At 41.2% G+C, this 18068-nt stretch overlaps 1 protein-coding gene across 5 annotated transcripts in view; it reads right to left on the reverse strand.

Moving 5' to 3' along the window:
* Positions 1 to 1866: 1866 nt before the first annotated feature.
* Positions 1867 to 18068, reverse strand: part of znf385c (zinc finger protein 385C) — a 108285-nt gene continuing 92083 nt past the window's right edge. For 2 of the 5 annotated variants that reach the window (XM_079365493.1, XM_079365492.1), the window contains 6 exons: positions 15356 to 15587; positions 10411 to 10806; positions 10127 to 10314; positions 8772 to 8870; positions 8155 to 8244; positions 4819 to 6482 (listed from right to left, as the gene is read on the reverse strand). In XM_079365493.1, coding sequence (XP_079221619.1) covers positions 6252 to 6482; positions 8155 to 8244; positions 8772 to 8870; positions 10127 to 10314; positions 10411 to 10806; positions 15356 to 15587 — 1236 coding nt within the window. In that variant the 3' untranslated portion in view covers positions 4819 to 6251. Of the gene's footprint in view, positions 2244 to 4818; positions 6483 to 8041; positions 8245 to 8771; positions 8871 to 10126; positions 10315 to 10410; positions 10807 to 15355; positions 15588 to 18068 lie in introns of those variants that run through there. The other 3 variants (XM_079365495.1, XM_079365494.1, XM_079365496.1) reach the window with 3 other exon arrangements.

An 18068-nucleotide genomic window follows, 5' to 3' on the forward strand; every position in this document is an offset into this window, starting at 1 on the left:
GAACATAAATGAAATGATATTATACTAACCTTTGTTTCCCCAGAGATAGCTATGTTCTATCTCATTTCAATCATGTTCTTTTTAATGACTAGAATTGAGCCAGGGCTGGATGTTACCTCACTCAGTTATTGTATCATATATTTTGACAACGACAGCATACATTGGTCCCAGTTATCTAACAGTGTAAAAGAAACTAGTTGTCAATACTCTGTTTCTGTATTGATCCACACAAGAACATTTGCAACACATAATATGAAATCCAGTGTGAGCATTCTGGAGAGAAAGCAATTTATCACTTTGTCTCTGTGATTTATGAACTGTCTTCCACCTTCAAACAACACAGACCACAGAAGAAGAATTCTCAATTACAAGTCACAGTCATGGGCCAACAAGGGGAAGCCCATGTGTTACAACCTGTAATGCTTTTTATTACTGATCGCATGACAATGTGTTCCCCTGACTGCAGCCAAGCATCCACCTCTCCCAGAAGACCCATAAAACAGATAACCGTTTTTCACCCTTTGTTGTTTTCCAGCAAAGATAAACTACAGTAGACTAGAAGCTGACTGAACTGACCCTCTTTTTACTGGAACAAAGCATCAAATTAACAACACAAGAGTGAACGCATCCAGTCTTAAAAAAGGGGTTCCATCTGTTTTCTCTAGGCGTGAAATGTCAGCTGCCCTCAAACCAATAATGATGTCAGACATCAGCTATCATGTTGCATCACAAGAGCCGGTGACTTCAGATTATTTGTCCCAGGATGACAAAACCCAGGATGATTTATGTTGCTACAAATGATGCCGAAGACATCCTGAAAGGTGCACAAATTGGATCTTTTGTGTATCCAGGAAGCGTGCTGAACGGCGTTTGACACCCATGCTGATATCCAGGGTGACGCGTTGTCTCCCACAAGTCAATAAAAGACAATTTAAGCTCTGTGAATGGACTAAATAAAGACACTGTGGAAGCTGAAAAACAAATTGATTTGTTTTTACTGCTCAACTAACTTAATCCTGTTTATTTTCTCATCCTTGTTTGGCTTTTTGCTTCAAGCCTCAGTTTGTTGCATCAGTGCAGAGATATTGACGGCACTCCGTTCCATAGACTGTTACTGCCTGGTGTTTTTAAAGTAATCATTTTTATGAATAACTATCGTCAATAATGTTGCTGAATGTTCTGTTGCTTTGTTCAGATTAAAACTAACTTTTACAATAAATTACAAATGTTTAAAGTGTAAAAACAAACCTCATTAAGCCTAATCAAGCCCCTATTATTTCATATAATCTAACTATAAACGTGCTAGTATTAGCACTGAAACAGTATAACACATAATAGGCAAATATATATAGTTCAGGCTCACCTTGGCCTCATTAGGACCTTAATAACAAAAACAAATGTGAACCATTGTTTTGCTCTACCTTTAATAAGAGGCCTCCACTCTCTCTCTCTCTCTCTCTCTTGCACACCCACATAGAAGCAACATTTCTGGGGGGGTCAACCTTGAGTAATGGAGTGGTGGTGACCATCACAGCAAGAGATAAGGGTGTCTCTCAGCCAGATAAAATGATGGATCAATACAGCTGACACGCTGGTGTCACAGTTTAGCAAGGTCATCGTGTCCTTCTGCCACGTCGCCCACTCCCTGAGTGCTGCGGGAACCAATTGCTTTTCTTTGATTGGCACAACAGAAGTTTCAATGCTTGACGCTGTGCTTATCTGCCGTTTCCACAAAGGATGGGCTGGCGTGATAGCCTGAAGTGCACAGGACAATAAATAATCCAGGAAAACAGAGAAATTACAACAGAGCGAACAAAGATAAATACATGATTATCTAAAGCGGTAGAGGAAAGCTCGGAGGCACAGTTTATCGCACGCCAAGTTTATAAGCAGTTGCTGATTACAGTGTTCAAACTTGTTTAAGACAATCCAGGATGATGCATTCTTAATTACTAAATATTCCTGTGAAAAAGAGATCCAATCTGGAGTACAATGCATATCCAGATACTGGAGATTAGCCTGGCTCTAAACCCCATCAGCCACTCAGATGTATTATTGTATCAGTGTACCACAAATGAAACAGCACTTGGACGCAGTGGTTTCATCTTACTTCTGTTGCTTTCACTGTTGCATCCTGGCTTAGCTCCAGTCCTGCTGTCACATGTTGTTTTCTGAAATGACTGAAAATGAGCAGGTGTGTGGCCGCACATAAACAGCTGTGTGGGAGCCAGTAACTTCTGCACCTGCAAACCAAAAAGCATTTACATTAGAGCTTTTCATTCCACCAGGATGGTTTGAGAAACATTTCAAAAAGGAATTTTCTTCTCTCTTTTCTTCATGTGATTTTTTTGTACTAAACATTGATCAAATACTAAGTGTGAGCACAATTTGGAGCATCTAAGTACACATGAGCATTCATGTTGTCACTGTTTATTCATAACCAATCATCTGCCTGAGGTTTTTTTTTTCCCACACACCCACACACGTATTGTTACTGCAAAAAATGTCAATCTGAATCAAAGCAATGCCTTCTGGGATGTTGCTGTTTTTCATTTTTACTCAAGAAGGAGAAACACACACACACACACACACACACACACACACACACACACACACTCACTCACGCACGCACGCACACACACAAATCATGAAACCATTTTTTACAAGTTCTAAAAGCTTTATTTTCCAAAATCCATCACTTTTGCTCTCTATGGTACAGCACTGTATGTTTGATTTTTAGTCACTCCATCCATGAGTACAGTGTTTCCTGCTCTCTTGAGCTGTGGAGGGATACCCTGAATGGATGGTCATGTAAGCATTTGCTCAACCTGTCACCCCTGAGAAGGCCTCGCTAATGTGTCTTTAGGATATCGTCTGAGAAAAGGCCTTGAATTATATTATTAACCAACAAGGAGAGGAAACAAAGCTTTTAAATGTCTGTTTTGTACTTAAAAAAAACATGTTTGTAAAACCACGTAAATAAACAAAGATTTATTTTCTTGTATGCTGCACAGAGCCTACAATAACATAATCTACCCTCTTCTATGATAGCAGTTCTTTATGATACAGATAACAATAGCAACTCTGATAAAATCTCTATAGTTACTCTATTGGTTCTACATATAATTTTGCCTTCTCTAGATTCTTTATTTTAAGAACGTTTCACTTCTTCAGGTCAGAGTTCCCACTGAGCGACAGAAACAAACAGTGAAGATTAAAGGCTGGCTGGTTCACTGAGTAATGCAACTGGGGGGGGGGGGGGGGGGGGGTGTCACATTGATATGGCAGGGAACCCGGTGGCTTCAATTACCCAAACTCACTTGAGGGTCCTTAAACAGAAATATAGGTATGTTGAGATGTTTTGTAGAAGCACAAGCACTGAATGGCAATTACAGGGTTTGCACGACAGATGGCACTGCTGCATCACAAACAACTATACATATTGCACAATGAGAAATGCATAGGATTGCTGTAATTTAAGAGAACATGATTTGGTATGAAGGGAGAATGATGTGTAACGCTTCATGTCCTTATAAGACCTTGCCAACAATCCGTTTTGGCAGGAGGAGCGCTGCTTGTCAGTCGAATTCCTGTGTGGGCAGGGGGAGACAGCGTACGGCACGAACAGCGATATGACAGACGATGTTGCACTTGTGACACTCATCCCAAACACTTGTCTCTGACGTAAATGTTTTGCTCAGTGGAAGTCATACAAAAGTTTTTTCCCTGCTTCACATGAAAAAGCAGTGTCATACTGCAGAGCCAGAGCAGCTGTGAATGAAACCTTGTCTGCTTTGAATCCCAACATGCGGAGACTGACAGTGCGCATCAATCAGGAGAAGCACCCTCATCGTCACATTTCAAATGATTCCCCGCTGACTGTTCAGTATGGCCCTTGGCTGTTTTGAAGAACATGATACATTGTTACAGGTGTGTACTGAGTATAGAATAGTTAAAGCCATTGACACACTGAAAACACATTATAAATAAAACATATTGAATGTATTGCTTTAAATGTGAGACTTGTCTTAAAGTGATCTTTTTCACCTGATTGTTTTTTTTTGGGTTCTCAAAGCAGATTTCTCACTAACATTGACATGGGATTTAAAAAAACAAAAAAAAAAAACACTCCAACGGCAAAAAAAGGTGAACATCAACACAATTTTTCATTGCTTTTGTAAGTAAATGAGTTTTAAGGTGCTTTTAATGTGGTTGCCATGGCACTGTGCTTTGTACCCTCCCACGCTGTGCACAGACTCTGCAACAGGATGTCAATCATGCACCAGCTGGCCAGCGGCCTCATCCAATGTCTACCAAACTTAAACTGAGCTCTAAAATCCCATCTTGTCTCAAGTCATCCATTGTGATTTTGTGTGTGTGTGATTGTGTCTTGGAAGGATAGTCCCTGCTCCTCAACATTGTCTCACGTTGAGTTAATGCCACAGAAAAATCAAGACGAACAATGAGGTGAGAACATAGGGAGACTTGTCTAAAAGTGATCTTTAGGTGGGAGAAAAAGGAAAAAGAGCTGTCGACACGACATAAGAATTAAAGACATTTTTGCAATGTAAGACATCCAAAGCTGCAGACATGTTTTCATGCCGCCAGCTTGGAGGGGACAGAACTTTCAAGCTGCATTGCACAGATGATGCACTGAAGCAAAAGAACGAAAAAAAGTAATTCCAAAGGAAAGACAGATCTGCGAATTGAAACAAAGTCGAGTTGACAAGCTGACCTTTTCTGGACCTAAATGAGTGCTTAATCCTGAGGATAGAGGAGCGCGAAAATAATATGACTGATGCAGTGACTCAGAAAATAAAGAGAGCAAGAAATGTTTTAATTATATAAGTCAAGGGCCCCAGGAAACAGTGTTTGGAAGGACAGGGGGTGTAACAATGACTGTATAAGAGAATGGATGACATGACAGCTCCCCGAAAGTGAAGCCAAAAACATATAGAGCTCATCCTATTAACTTGCTGCTTCACAAGTAATAAACCCTGCCTCCTCCAAGTAACCAGATGAGACACGAGTCAAATTAAATAATCAAAATACACATCAAATATATTTTTTTCTTAAAACTTGCTTTCTGTATTTTAGTTAGATCTTATGCTCATTAATTTTCATGCATTTTTCTGACAAGTTTGGTTCCAATTCTAATTGTTTCTAAAGCTGTATGATGCCTCAACATGGAGTTTAACGCCATGATTGATCACTTTTTTTTTTGACAACTGCGGCTCCTGTGGCGCTACGTGCACCAAATCAGCAGAGTAGAAGAGTGACTGTGAAAGGAAAAGCGACAAACACTGAAAAAGCTACACAAGAATAATGTTCTACTAAGGTCTGTACTGAGGGATCTTTTACATTTATTGCGAAGGTAAATGTGGGGTTAGAGAAATCTGCAGCATGTCATTGATGCAATTAAGCAGATAACCATTGAACAGACTGGCACAATATGTCTGCACCTGTCACAAGGGCTATATTGGCTTCACTTTTGTACAGTGGAAGAAAGGGGATGCAGGGTCATGTACATGTATCTTTATAAACAGTCCATAATGTAAAACAATACAAATGGGGATTAAAATATAGAGTAGTGTGTATGTAGTTATTGTATATAATAGTGTGTAATAAAGTTAAAGTTGTTTGGAGAGCTTATATTTGCCTTATGAAGATGATATGTGACAGGATACGACTTTAGATGATCCATTAAGCTTGTTGAAACCCGTGATGAGTGAGACAACCCGTCCACATACAGGTGTATGTTGCAGGTTCAGCTGCTTTAATGATCTATGATCCTCCCACTGTCGATCGAACCCCCGCACCAATAAGTTAAAAAACATTTTATAAGAGCATCAAGTAAAGGGACCTTATTCTGTGGCAACCACACTAAACATACATCTAGACTTGTCTACATTTGTTCTCTAATAAATTACACAATAATATCCATAATCTGAACCACATTGACCCATAAAATGGCTATAAAAGCGGCCTCTGTGCACCAGTCACTGTCTGGCGGCCGGTCCTGCTCCTTAGGTCATGATAGGCGGAGCAGAAAGAAGGCATGATGGGGGATCTTGGCCTTTAGGATAAGAACATTTCTCTATGGAGCATTGGGACTTGTGCACTTGTTCCGGTAAGTCAGACGGGCTGCATAGTTTGCTTGTGGCCTTTGTCATGTGGGTCACACTTGAGGAGGGCCTGGGGTTTGGTAATGAAACAAGGGTGGAGCTCAAGTTGGAAAGGGGTCCAAGTCTTTAGTAAGGGGAGAAGATGATGGGTGCATGTGTGGCTCGCAGCGGCCCAGGGGCGGGCCGGAACAATGTGGGCCCCAGAAAGGGGGTCTGGATGAAGGTGGTGGTGCCCACTGGGTGGCGCAGAGCCAGTGGGTTAGTTGCCATTGTGCACAGAGTTGGTTGGGTGAGGGGGCTGGGCAGGAAGCCAGTTGTCAAGCTCTTGGTCAGCTGCTTCTGCAAGGCCAGCTTGGTCTGGAGAGGACAGGAGGGGGATCGGTGAGAAGTGAGAGAAGAACACAGCAAACATGTCTCCCAAAATCAGGGGCCTTGTTTGCAAACATACAGAGAAATGCATGTTTATACATTACTCTGTACTAAATACCTTCCACAACTGTTTTCCTGATGTAATGTCACATGAACACTCATCAGACCGATATATACAGGTTAATGAAAGGTATACAGACAGGACAAACTATCCTTTTTAAACCTAAGTAATGCTTTACTCTCTGGTCATGAGAAAAATGCAAGGAAACTAAATAAGATGAGATTTGAAAATGGAAGCACTCCAGGATGCTGCCGCCATTTTTCACCAGACCAAATTGTAAACGAGTTGCAGCTCTGTTGACTTTCCACTTTGTAAAGCAGTTCAGATAAAAAAAAGTCTTGAGTTTGTTCATTTCCAAGGAACAGCAGCTGTAGTTGACATGAACGTACTGTATGTAGTGCAAGCACACATTAAGCTAGTTAAGCATAACCCCATTGCTTCTCTGTTGCAGATTGATGAACTGGAAAAAAAAAAAAAAACGTATACAGATGAAAATGAGCTGTGCAGCAAAACATTTTAATTCTAATCTTCCTGTGTGTCAGAGCTGCCAGTTTAATCCAATGTTACTGTTGTGAAATTAAACTGACTGCAGCTGCTTTCTTCTGCAAATGAACAAACCACAAACCTTTCCGACCCTACAGGTGTGGAGAACTTGATTCACAAAGACGAAGACCTTGATAGCATGAAACTAATAACAAAAGTAAATTATTTCAAGCTGGAAAAAGGTCTGAGAGAAGAATCAAACAATCAGGAAGAAATATTTTTAGGATGTTGACACATCTTTTAACATATTTGTTTGAATTCTCAAGATACCTCTACAAAAAGCTCAAAGTGTTGCTCTACTGGGCTGATCTCTGTCCACAGAGCTGCAAAGTGGGAGTGGTGCTTTCTTCCCCAGTTGGATGTACCTTAAGAGTCAAGTAAGGTCATATAATTAAAGGAAATCTGGAACTCTTTAATGCTGCTAAAATTGATCCGCTCTTAAAAAGACATTGAATTTTCAGAGGGACATTGTGCCATATAGAGTTGAAAAAGCACATTTAAATGACTTTATTAGCATTAAATCTATTTCTTGCTAACATTATGGTAAGCGCATCACATTTTTGCTATAGAATGATGAAGGGTACTTTATCATTCAAACCCAGCTATAAGTCATAATAGCTAGGAAATAGCAGAAGTCTGACAGATAGCTTGAATCAGGTGATGGTGAACATTGTCACTGTTTGATTCCCTTCGTTTATAAAGCTTACAACATAAAAGTCACAAACTACAACACTGAAACAACATTTAAGCCTCCAACAATGGATGAGATGTCCGAGACAAATGGCCGCAGTGTGAATATGGTGAATGGAAAAAAATGAAAAAGGAATCTTTTGACAGAAACCAGGGGCACCAATACAGCTCCTCCCAATTGACAACTCTATCGAGATCACCACAGGTCAGTAAATTGAGTAGCACCTCTTTAAATAAAAAAACAAATAAAGACTTAAAACAGTTTTTTGTTTATTATCTGTGCTCAGTCCCCTGCCCGTGGCCAGGCCTAAAGTTTAGCCTTCTCAAAAAAATCCAACCCCAGACTCGGCCTCTCCTTCCACTGACCTGCAAGGAGAGGGAGGTGAGATTGTACTGGCTGAATGCTTTCTTCATTGCAGACACAGCCACGCCTGCATAGCCACTCCATCTCACGTTCTGTAGGATGGAGGAGGAGGAGGAGGAGGAGGAGAGGAGGAGGAGTGTGGGGAGAGGGAGAGATGGGGAGGTGTGTATATGACAGGAGCAGAGAAGTGATTAATCTGGAGTGCTGATTCAGGCTGCTGTTGTCAGAGCTGGTGAGGGTGGTAGGACGATTTTAGACCTGTCTCAGGGGTAGGGGATTCACTGAGAACAACAATGTGCTTAACCTCTATGACAGTGCAGGCACACAAGAACAAGACATAGAGGCCCCTGAGAGCCATGTAACAAGATCTGTGTGTCAGTTTTGTAACCGTTTGTCTGCTGGGACAGGGGTCAAATCGCTTTAACTTTAATGGAGCTAAATTAAAAGTGCTTAAATATGCATTAGTTTACAAGCTAGACCGGATTTGTTCCAACATGTATAAACACATTCAAGCATATTTGCTGTAAGAGAGAGGCAATCATGACTTGAATGTCCTCCCGGAGTGTGTGCGCACGTGTCCATATTGCAGTGTTTTCTGTGTCTTCATGCTGAAACTTACCGCTAAGCTGGAGCTCGGCTGGCTCTTGCTGTGGGGGGTAAATTTGGGTTTAGGTGGTTTTCCGGCGAGCCTGTCCTTGTGCCTTCTGCTATTCATGTGCTGCCGAGACCAATAGACACACCATCAGAGGGCTAACAAGCATCCGTTATACCATAGTGGAACAACTTCAAATGTTATTTGCTAAATAAATACAGCTACACATCGAGAATGACTGAGGCGCATAGAAATTACATCACATTAGTTTCTCTCCCTGCTGCATTATCTGCTCCTCTGGCTGCAACCCTAACAGGCTTACGTCCTCCTGGGAGACGGGATGTTTGTATAAGACGGGTGGAATGCATCTAAAGCTCAAGCAGACTGGATGCTCACACATCCCAGCATATCTGCATCCTTTCCACAATCCACTCCATAGACATGCATAGCCTCCAAGACAATCCCTTCACTCAGATGTAGCATTTAATGAACATCAGAAGGGGGTAGAAATTACTTCCCCGACTTGGTTTGATGTCAGTGTATCCGCTAAATTAAATTTGGGAGGTATTAGTAGCTCGTGATAATGAGCAGCATATACACGCTTGCTCACTGTAGAGCTTTGCAGTTGGTTACAGCACAAATGATATCAGTCTAATGTGGAAAATAGCTGCCGGTTAAATCATCTGCTTTCATGTTGCACTAAAATAAACCCCTTCTTTAATTTACACCATCCACAACAACGGTTATATTAAATGGTATTTTGGATCAAGCGGGGTTGAGAATCAAATCATTTTTATCCATCGCATTATTATACTTCATTTTGTGTGAGCTTTTTTAAAACCCATGACATTAGAGCTCAGTGTGCTCCAAGTTCAATTTGTACAATCAGTTTGACGGTTAAACTGTTAATATGTGCAGGCACTTTTTGTTGTTTTTGGAGGTGACGTAAATGTAAAGAAACATTTTCTCCTCTGCTTGATTTTGCTGAATATCAGTATGTTTTCCTGTAGGGTCACCAGTACTTCCGTCATGCCCAATAGAACAAAATCTGGGTTGTCTCCACAATCGATTTAGTGCCCTGACAAATCTGCAAGGACTCCTCCGAGCTCTCTCTTGCCTCCTATTCTTTCATTTCATACAACACAGGTTGACTTTTGTTCAGTAGTGTTAAAAGTTCATTAAGTTCATAGTGGTCCACAGGATCAACATGCTGCATTCTATTCTTATGGATTTATGTCCATTTATTGATCAGATTTTATGTTAACATTTACTCCATATTTAGGAATTTGTTGCTTCTATTTATGGATGCAAATGACAGAATCCACAATATTACATGAAATGGTCAGCTGGACAAACTGTGCGATAAATCTTCTCACCCTTACCTGACTCAGCTGTGTCTCTGAGTTGACAAAAATCTCACACACTTCACACTGAAAGTTCTTGCTGGGCACCCCGACGCTGCCTTTGCTGCCCAGCCGCTTACTCTTGCAGCCGGCACGAGCTGCCACCACTTTCCCTCTGCGCCGAGGCTGGACACTGTGACCCTCCAGCATCAGTTTGTGCTTTGTACCTAATAGATGCAAAAAGAGAATTTCCAACAATGACATTTATTTAATTTACTCCCCAAAATGGTCAAATCAGTTAATTATTTTCAAAAGACTTTTACCGCTGTTGTGTGCTTCAAGTTGGGAGACAGAGTTCACTGTGACTTTGCAGACAGGACAATGGAGGTGAGCCTTACTCTTCTTGGGGTCCTTCTCCTCATCTAATCGTGACTCCTCATTCGTGCTAGATGAGTCTGCATGGCTGCCTGACTCATTGGTCTGGACTGCAGCCTCGGCAGCCTCTGAGGCCTCTGAAGCCTCCGCTGCCTCTGGGGCTTCAGGTGAGCTGGTGTCTGAGGCCGTCTCTGAGAGCTGGGAGGAAGGTGATATCTGAGGGGGGGACATGGTGATCAAATCCACAGAGGAGACCTCGGATACCAGTGTCAACATTACTGAGCTCCTCGGACTCTTCTCAGGCTTCACCTCCTGGTTGGCCAAGTCCAGCTCATAGAGAAGTCCTGAATGAATGAGATGAAGGATACAATCAGCACATCAGATCAGTCAAATGTATAACCAGATCATGTGGGTCACCGAAGCCAGTTGTTAGCATGTCATTGCCATACTATTTTATCGTTATTTAATATATAAAGTCAGAAAAGTGTATTAATTTAGCACCTTTTAAGAGCAGACGTCACAAAGTGCATCACATGCTTGGTAAAACATTTTGTGGCAAAAAAACAATTAGTAGCAAAAAGGGCCTTTTGTTTGGAGCTGTGCATCTGACCATATGTTAAACTCTTAACTCTTATTCACTCTTTTTTTAGCTCAGCTTTCAGTCTCTGCAAACTTATGGATTAAATCTGGTGTGAACAGAGGCTGTATAGTCCTTATTAACCTGTTTGCAGGTTCAACTCCTGATCCTGACGCTGTGCATGTCATCCACCATGCTCTCTCTCCACATTTCCTATTTTCAGTTGTTCAGACCCAACAAAGGCAAATCTTTCAAAATTATATTTAAGATTAATACTTTAGTTTTTACCATAAAACCACATTTTATACTGGCTTAACTTCCTGAAAGTAAATATAAATTCAAGTGAATTAATCCCTGTAAAATAACCTCCGACAAAAGTCCACTTTAACAGTGCTTTACTAGTGCCAGCTTTGTGGCATTAAAATATTAATTTATATATTTTTTAGTTTAAACCTTGTGAAATTATGAAATGAGAACTGGTGCTGGCAAGTAAACGTCATCAGCCTCCTAACCCTCTCCCTTCTTCTTCCCTTCTCTCTCTCTCCCTCCCTGTCCTGTACTATTCACATATCAAGTGAACCTGGAGTCAATATAAACAAACCAATCGACTCCTAGGCTCGGCCGATAAGTCAACACAGTTCCATTACACATCTGCCCTTAACCTTGCTGCTTCCCGAGGGAGTCACACACTTCACCCCAAAGCACTATGCACTACGTTCGCTGAATATCCCCATTTTATTTACACACACACACACACACACACACACACACACACACACACACACACACACACACACACACACACACACACACACACACACACACACACACACACACACACACACACACACACACACACACACACACACACACACACACACACACACACACACACACACACACACACACAATGCAACTGCGCTCCATTGATTTTTCCCTTCAACGTCTCAGAGTAGATTCATCATTGGAGATAAGGGTCTTCCTCTGTCATTCCCCGCAAAAGAAAAAGAACCTGTTTAGCCGCAAGATGAGAAAGTCCCCCTTGCTGTAATGAGAGTGACCCCTGAGGGAGTTGAGCTCCCCTGTAGAGGCACTGGTGGTGTATATGATCCTAAACTGATGTGAAAGACAGAGCCACCTGAGATGCCTCTGGAGGGGACGGATACTGATCACTGGATTAAGCGGAAACCTTAGAGAGGAAGACATGGATTGCTGGGAGGAATCAAAGCCCTCAAAAATCCAAAGAATAAAATCAAGAAGGAACTCATTCAACAAAGAATCATTTACAGCTCTCCCTACGAAGTTAAAGCTTTCTTTATTTTTCAAAAAATAAAGAGTTAAGCAGCCATAAAACAAGTTACTTTTATACTCTTTAATCCAAATGACCTGGTCATTAAAAGGATACTTTTTATAATGAAAAGTTAAAACGTTTTAAATGATCTACATTCTACTAAAGATGAGAGGCAAAAGAAAAGACTTATAATTGTGCCCAGTATGTAACCATTTGGATTGTTATTAGTGTATTTTAACCTTGCCAGAAAGGACCTTTTATCAGTGCAGACTTCTTCAAATGTTAAACACTTTCTGCATTCTCTTTTTAATGTAATCATTATTAACTCTTGTAAAGAGAAGAATCTCAGGCATTTTGCACAACAGAAATCTACTCTATGGTTAAAAATCATGTAAAAGCTACAAAAAATAAGCAAAACGTCAAGTCTCTCGTGCCCTCCTCTCTTAAAGAAAGCCTCTCCATCTGTTATCTGTTGTCTCAATTGCTCTCCGAAAATCTACATGAGGACAGAAACTGGCACCAGCATTGGCAAACTGTCAGACCAGGGGCCAGTGTTATTGGCAGAGCAGTGCCAGCAGCGCCTTACTAGAAAAGAACTACACATCAGCAAGTTATAGATATTTGGATCAATGTGATGCTGGCAATCATCAGTTTTCTTATACATGAAAATAATTTAATTCTCACTTTATTAGCCCAATTAAATCTGACAGACTTTGAGAGTACAAATCTCAATTCAGCAGATTGATCCGCTGTGAACTGAATACGAGGCTCATTACGCGCGCACACACACACACACACACACACACACACAGACAAGCGAGCAAGCAAGCGAGTGAGTGAGTGCTGACACAAAGGCAGCTTCAGAACATAAAAACGTCACCCGGGGGGAAAAGCCCTTGCTTTAAATCATCATTACAGTGTGACAGGCGGTTTCCCCATGTTGAGGGTTTCAACAACAGAGTCAATCAAAGCTGAGAGGGATTGATGCTTGTCACAACTGATGCAGGACCTCTGTCTCTAAGCACTGGGCAGCAGCTCTTAAGCGGACTTCCTCACAGGATTCTCACTCCCTCCTCTTTTGGTCTGTGACAGGGTTTATAAGCATTGTTTAGTCTCTTTGTAAGATGATTCCTTTCTCTATGAAAGGTTTCGGTACCTTAAAAAACAAAAAAAAAACATACTCTATTTTAATGCTAATTTGTGCACTTAAGACTACAATTTTTGCATTCAGCTTCATTATTAGAGAATAAAAGGATGTGATCCGTAAATAAGAAGTTTTCATACCTGACTTATTTTGAAAAACAATGTTCACATTTTCAGATCAGCTTTCATGAAGCATAACAACCGAATAATTGGAGTCATGTGGACAGTTTGCACTGTTACTTTACTTCTTGGAACTTGTGACTGACCATTTGATCTTTGCACTTAAAAAAAAACAACAAAAAAAACAATTTCACCTCCAGTTCTTCACAGTGAAATTGTTTCTATGAATGTCAGCGACCTCCTGTGTCTACATGTGCGTTAGCAGCTAAAGAGGCTGACCTTGTTGGTTTAAATGCTGTTTATTCAGAGACAGACAGGGGTGCTTAGAGGACGAGCCAACAGATGTGTGAATGGTTACTGATGGCAGACAATGTGGACATTACCCGCAGGCAGCTCCCCAGCAGCCCTCAGCGTGACACACATAACTCATTGAGTTACTCACATCAGAGTGCTCATTTTGAGTGCTATTCCATTACAGGTTGGCATTGTGGTGCATGCCAGCACTGGCTCGCACTGCTGCATTTCAATTTCACATTAGGCCAATCACACAATTGGGCTTATTAAAGAGTGTTCCTTCTCACAAAATTGCTTTAGAACTGTAAAATTATTCACAAAATAAAAACCAGCTATAACTTATCTACCCCCCCACCCCTTTTTATTCCTCCTTCGCTCATTCTGTTCCCTTCATTCATTTCATCTTATCTTGCTTTTTTCACTCATCATCTCATTCCGTCTCCAACGTTGCTTCCCTCTTTTGACGCTCCTTTTTGCAACGGCAGAATATTAAAATGAGATTTGATGAGAGTGTTATCAGACTCTCAGGCTTTTGTCCACTTTCTCCTTTCTGAAGGAGACTCTGTTAGTGCTCCAGGCAAAAAAAGTGTGCATGAATCCACGTTTAAATGGAAGGGTAAAAGTACAAGCTGTTTCCCTCTCCTCTTAGCAGCTTCATATCTCTTCTCTGATATTCCATCCAGCATCAAAATACTTTAAAAAAAAATTCTGCTCAGATATAGATCTTCCTTCCAAAGCGGGGAAGGTGGAAGGGAGGATGAAGCAGAATAGAGAGGGGGGGGAGAGGAAAGTGCTCTACCGTCTTTCCACTCCCATCACCTCAGATGGATAAATGAAAAGTGTGGACCCAGACGAGTGCAACATGAGAAGGTAATGGGCTGGCTCTACAGTGAGAATGCCTTCAGAGCGATTCACGCTCTTTGAGCTGAAGCTGCTGTGTGGAAGAGTCAACAATCATTCTCTGCTGAGGGAAAACCAATGCACTCCTCTTTTCGTCTTCAAAAAAAAAAAAAAAAGAACATCTATATTTAAACCATCCATGTGAAAACATTTGAACTTTGTGAAAGAAGATGAGTGGCTTTGATTTCTTAAAGCTTTATTTTCTATTTGACAGCACCTCATATGAAAACTCTCACCACTATTTTGCTCCCTCTCAACTCAGCCAGCATGATGTGAAATTCTTTTCATGCTGCACAAATACACCAATTCTGCTTCTTCAACTCCCGTATACATCAAATTAAGAGGCAGAGAAGGTAAAATGACCCCAGTGAGGCTGGGAATTGAGCGAAGCTTGTTCTTCACTTTAACAACATTTCTTGCTCCAACCTTGTTCACAATCCCACAGCTTCAAAGCTCAGCAGAGGGCTTGGTCGGGAAGGTGTTGGGGGTTAATGAGGTTTGAATGAAACATAGGATAGGAGTGCAAATGATAGATGGTGTAAATGGAGAGGTAGATATGTTTATGTACCTGTCCCTTCCACGGAGCTTGTATCCATTAGCGCAGGAAGTGTTGTCTCAGATGTGGATGTCTTGCTCCGGTCTCGGTCTCGATCCCGTTCCCGTTCCCGGTCTCTGTCCCGCTCTCTCTCCCTTCCCGTGGTTGACGCCTCCCCTGCTCGTCGCTGCCTGTTCTTCTGGGCCTCCATGGCTTTGAGTTTGCGGGCGTGCTTGTGGCCCTTGTAGTGGGCCTCTGCTTGGTTCTGCAGGAAAATGAAAGGAAACCAGTTTGGAAGGGAAAGCAGACACAAGTGTGGGATTTTATGCATTATCTGCTTGTAGAGACTGGAGCCCACACGATTTAAATGTTAAATTCATGCCTGAATATTCTCTTGCAGGCATACATAGCCTGAAAGGAGAAGAGTCTGTTTCCACCTGATAACAGCGATGGCACATTTGGAGGCCAGAGGTATAATTGCATGTGTTATATGCAACAAGAGAGAGGATCCCATCTCCACAACTACCCTATTAATGTGCACTGCGAGAGTCGGCCTCTGCAAGTCCAAGACACGTGACAATCGTACTAATGTCACACCCACACCGATGTGTGAGCACTTGCAAACACAAATCAGATGAAAAACACATTCTTACTGACTGAAAAAGCAATAAACACGTTCACACGGATTACTCTCTGGGTGGTGGATCACAATTTACCTTTACATTCTCATCATTCTCGCAGCCCCATTCAATCCCAGAACAAACCCCCTATTGTCAGAGCAAGAGTGGATACATCAGAAACGCAGAGAAATCAATACAGAGATCACTCATTAAAAGTTAGGACAGCCTCCAGGGATCAACACTCATCAGCGCTAGCTCGGGAAAGGACATATTTATAGAAGAAAGGAGAAGAACTAGAAACCAGACACCTCATGGAAAATGATAAGACAAACAATTACAATAACCATTAATGTGGAGATATGCAAATGTAATCAAAACAAAAGACTTAAACGTCCCAAAGAAAATGCTTAGCAACGTAGACTTTCTATGTCCTCAATATTTGAGCGAAATGGATTAAGGGTGGATGGATTAAGGAAGAGGATTAGGCATAAAAGGCCTTTTTTTCCCCTCACAACCATGATTGTTTTGACATATAGATGACAGGTACTGTCAAGGCTCTCATCCAGTCTGACTTCCTGAGGAGGAGAGTGATGCAAATCCTAAAAAAAGCAAACAAGTTAAGTAGAGAGGCCGGTCCTAAGTGAGAAATAATAAATACATGCAGTGACTTGCAATACTAAAGTCTTTTTCATTACGAGGAATATGTGGAGCGTTTTGATTAACTGAGCATCAGCGATACATTTAGGCATAATAAACGAGATGAATGTGTGTTTCGTGTACACGGCAACAAGGGAACAGACACACACTAATAGTGTCATGTGTAAACTCTATGTAAACACCAGCACACTGGGAACAAAGCTAAACATGAACACTTCACATTATCGAGCCTAATGGTGTGATGTAGAGGGGGCCTATAAATAATGCGCCTGTCAAAGCACCTGCTAAAACAAGTCGAGTACTTGAGCGCATCGTGTGACTGATCTGCTGTGAAAAGTCTTCAGAGATTAGCGTGATGTGACAAATTCAGCCAGCGCCTTCTTTACCAGCCGTCTCTCCGTCCAGCTGAGTCTCAGAGGAGGCAGAGAGACAAGGTGTGAAATGAGCTTTGGTTTTCACATCAGCAGCACGGCCAGCAGGATACAGCACACTTCTAACTTGGCGTACTTGGTTGTCCGGTGATTAAGCAATCCTATGTCTAAAAGAAAACACTGGACTATATCTGGTGCATGGTGTGCATATGTAAGGTGGGTGTGGAACAACTCGCCGAATCCTCGCGTCCCTATAATAACTTGCTGGTAGCCAAAAATAACAAAGACATCAAAAAAAAAGAAAAAAAAAAAGGGTCTGCCAGTGGGTCTGCTTAATTTAACATTTGCTGAGCCGTGCGTAGTGAAAATGGAGGTGCATGGAAATGAAAAATTTGCCCTCAAGTCACTAAAAATGTAGGTTGGTGGAAGAAAAATATTACTTTTACGAAATGTGTAAATCACAGTGGTTTCTGTGGTAGATCTGTGCTAGAAATAAATGTACCCTAATTATGTTCTATTATGTCAAGACAATGTCAAACGTGAAATATGATAAAGAGCAGAAGTGATATATTTTAAGCTGTGTGAAGGTAGGCCTATATACTGAAAACTAACAATCACCCACTTATACAGACTTTTAGAAAATAATCATTGTCAACATGAAACTAATTAATAAGGAGAATTAATTCATCTATGAGTTCTATCAAAAACTTTAAAACAACCTTTCGTCATCTTCAAAGCTTCTGACAGGGAAAAAACTCTTCCCATCTCATTGACAGGTGATTAAAATAAACAGCATAAGGAATACAACAGAAATGTCACATATCTATAAAAATACACTGACAATAACACTACTTCTGATCAATATGTTTGGCTAGGTTTCGTTTCTTGGAATGAAGTGATCTTTTTACTTCACAGCAGAGGGCTGAACGATATGAAGCTGAACCACAGGGCACCTGAGAGCGGCTGAGGTGATCCTCTGGAGTGACATCAAAAAAATTAAACTCTTATTTTTCTCTCTTTCAGATTTAAGAGTGACATAAGAAAATTGACACTGAAATATTATTTTTTTTACATATATACAGCACATTAATATAAAGC

This window comes from Symphodus melops (genome assembly GCF_947650265.1).
Source record: "Symphodus melops genome assembly, chromosome: 17".
Taxonomy (NCBI): domain Eukaryota; kingdom Metazoa; phylum Chordata; class Actinopteri; order Labriformes; family Labridae; genus Symphodus; species Symphodus melops.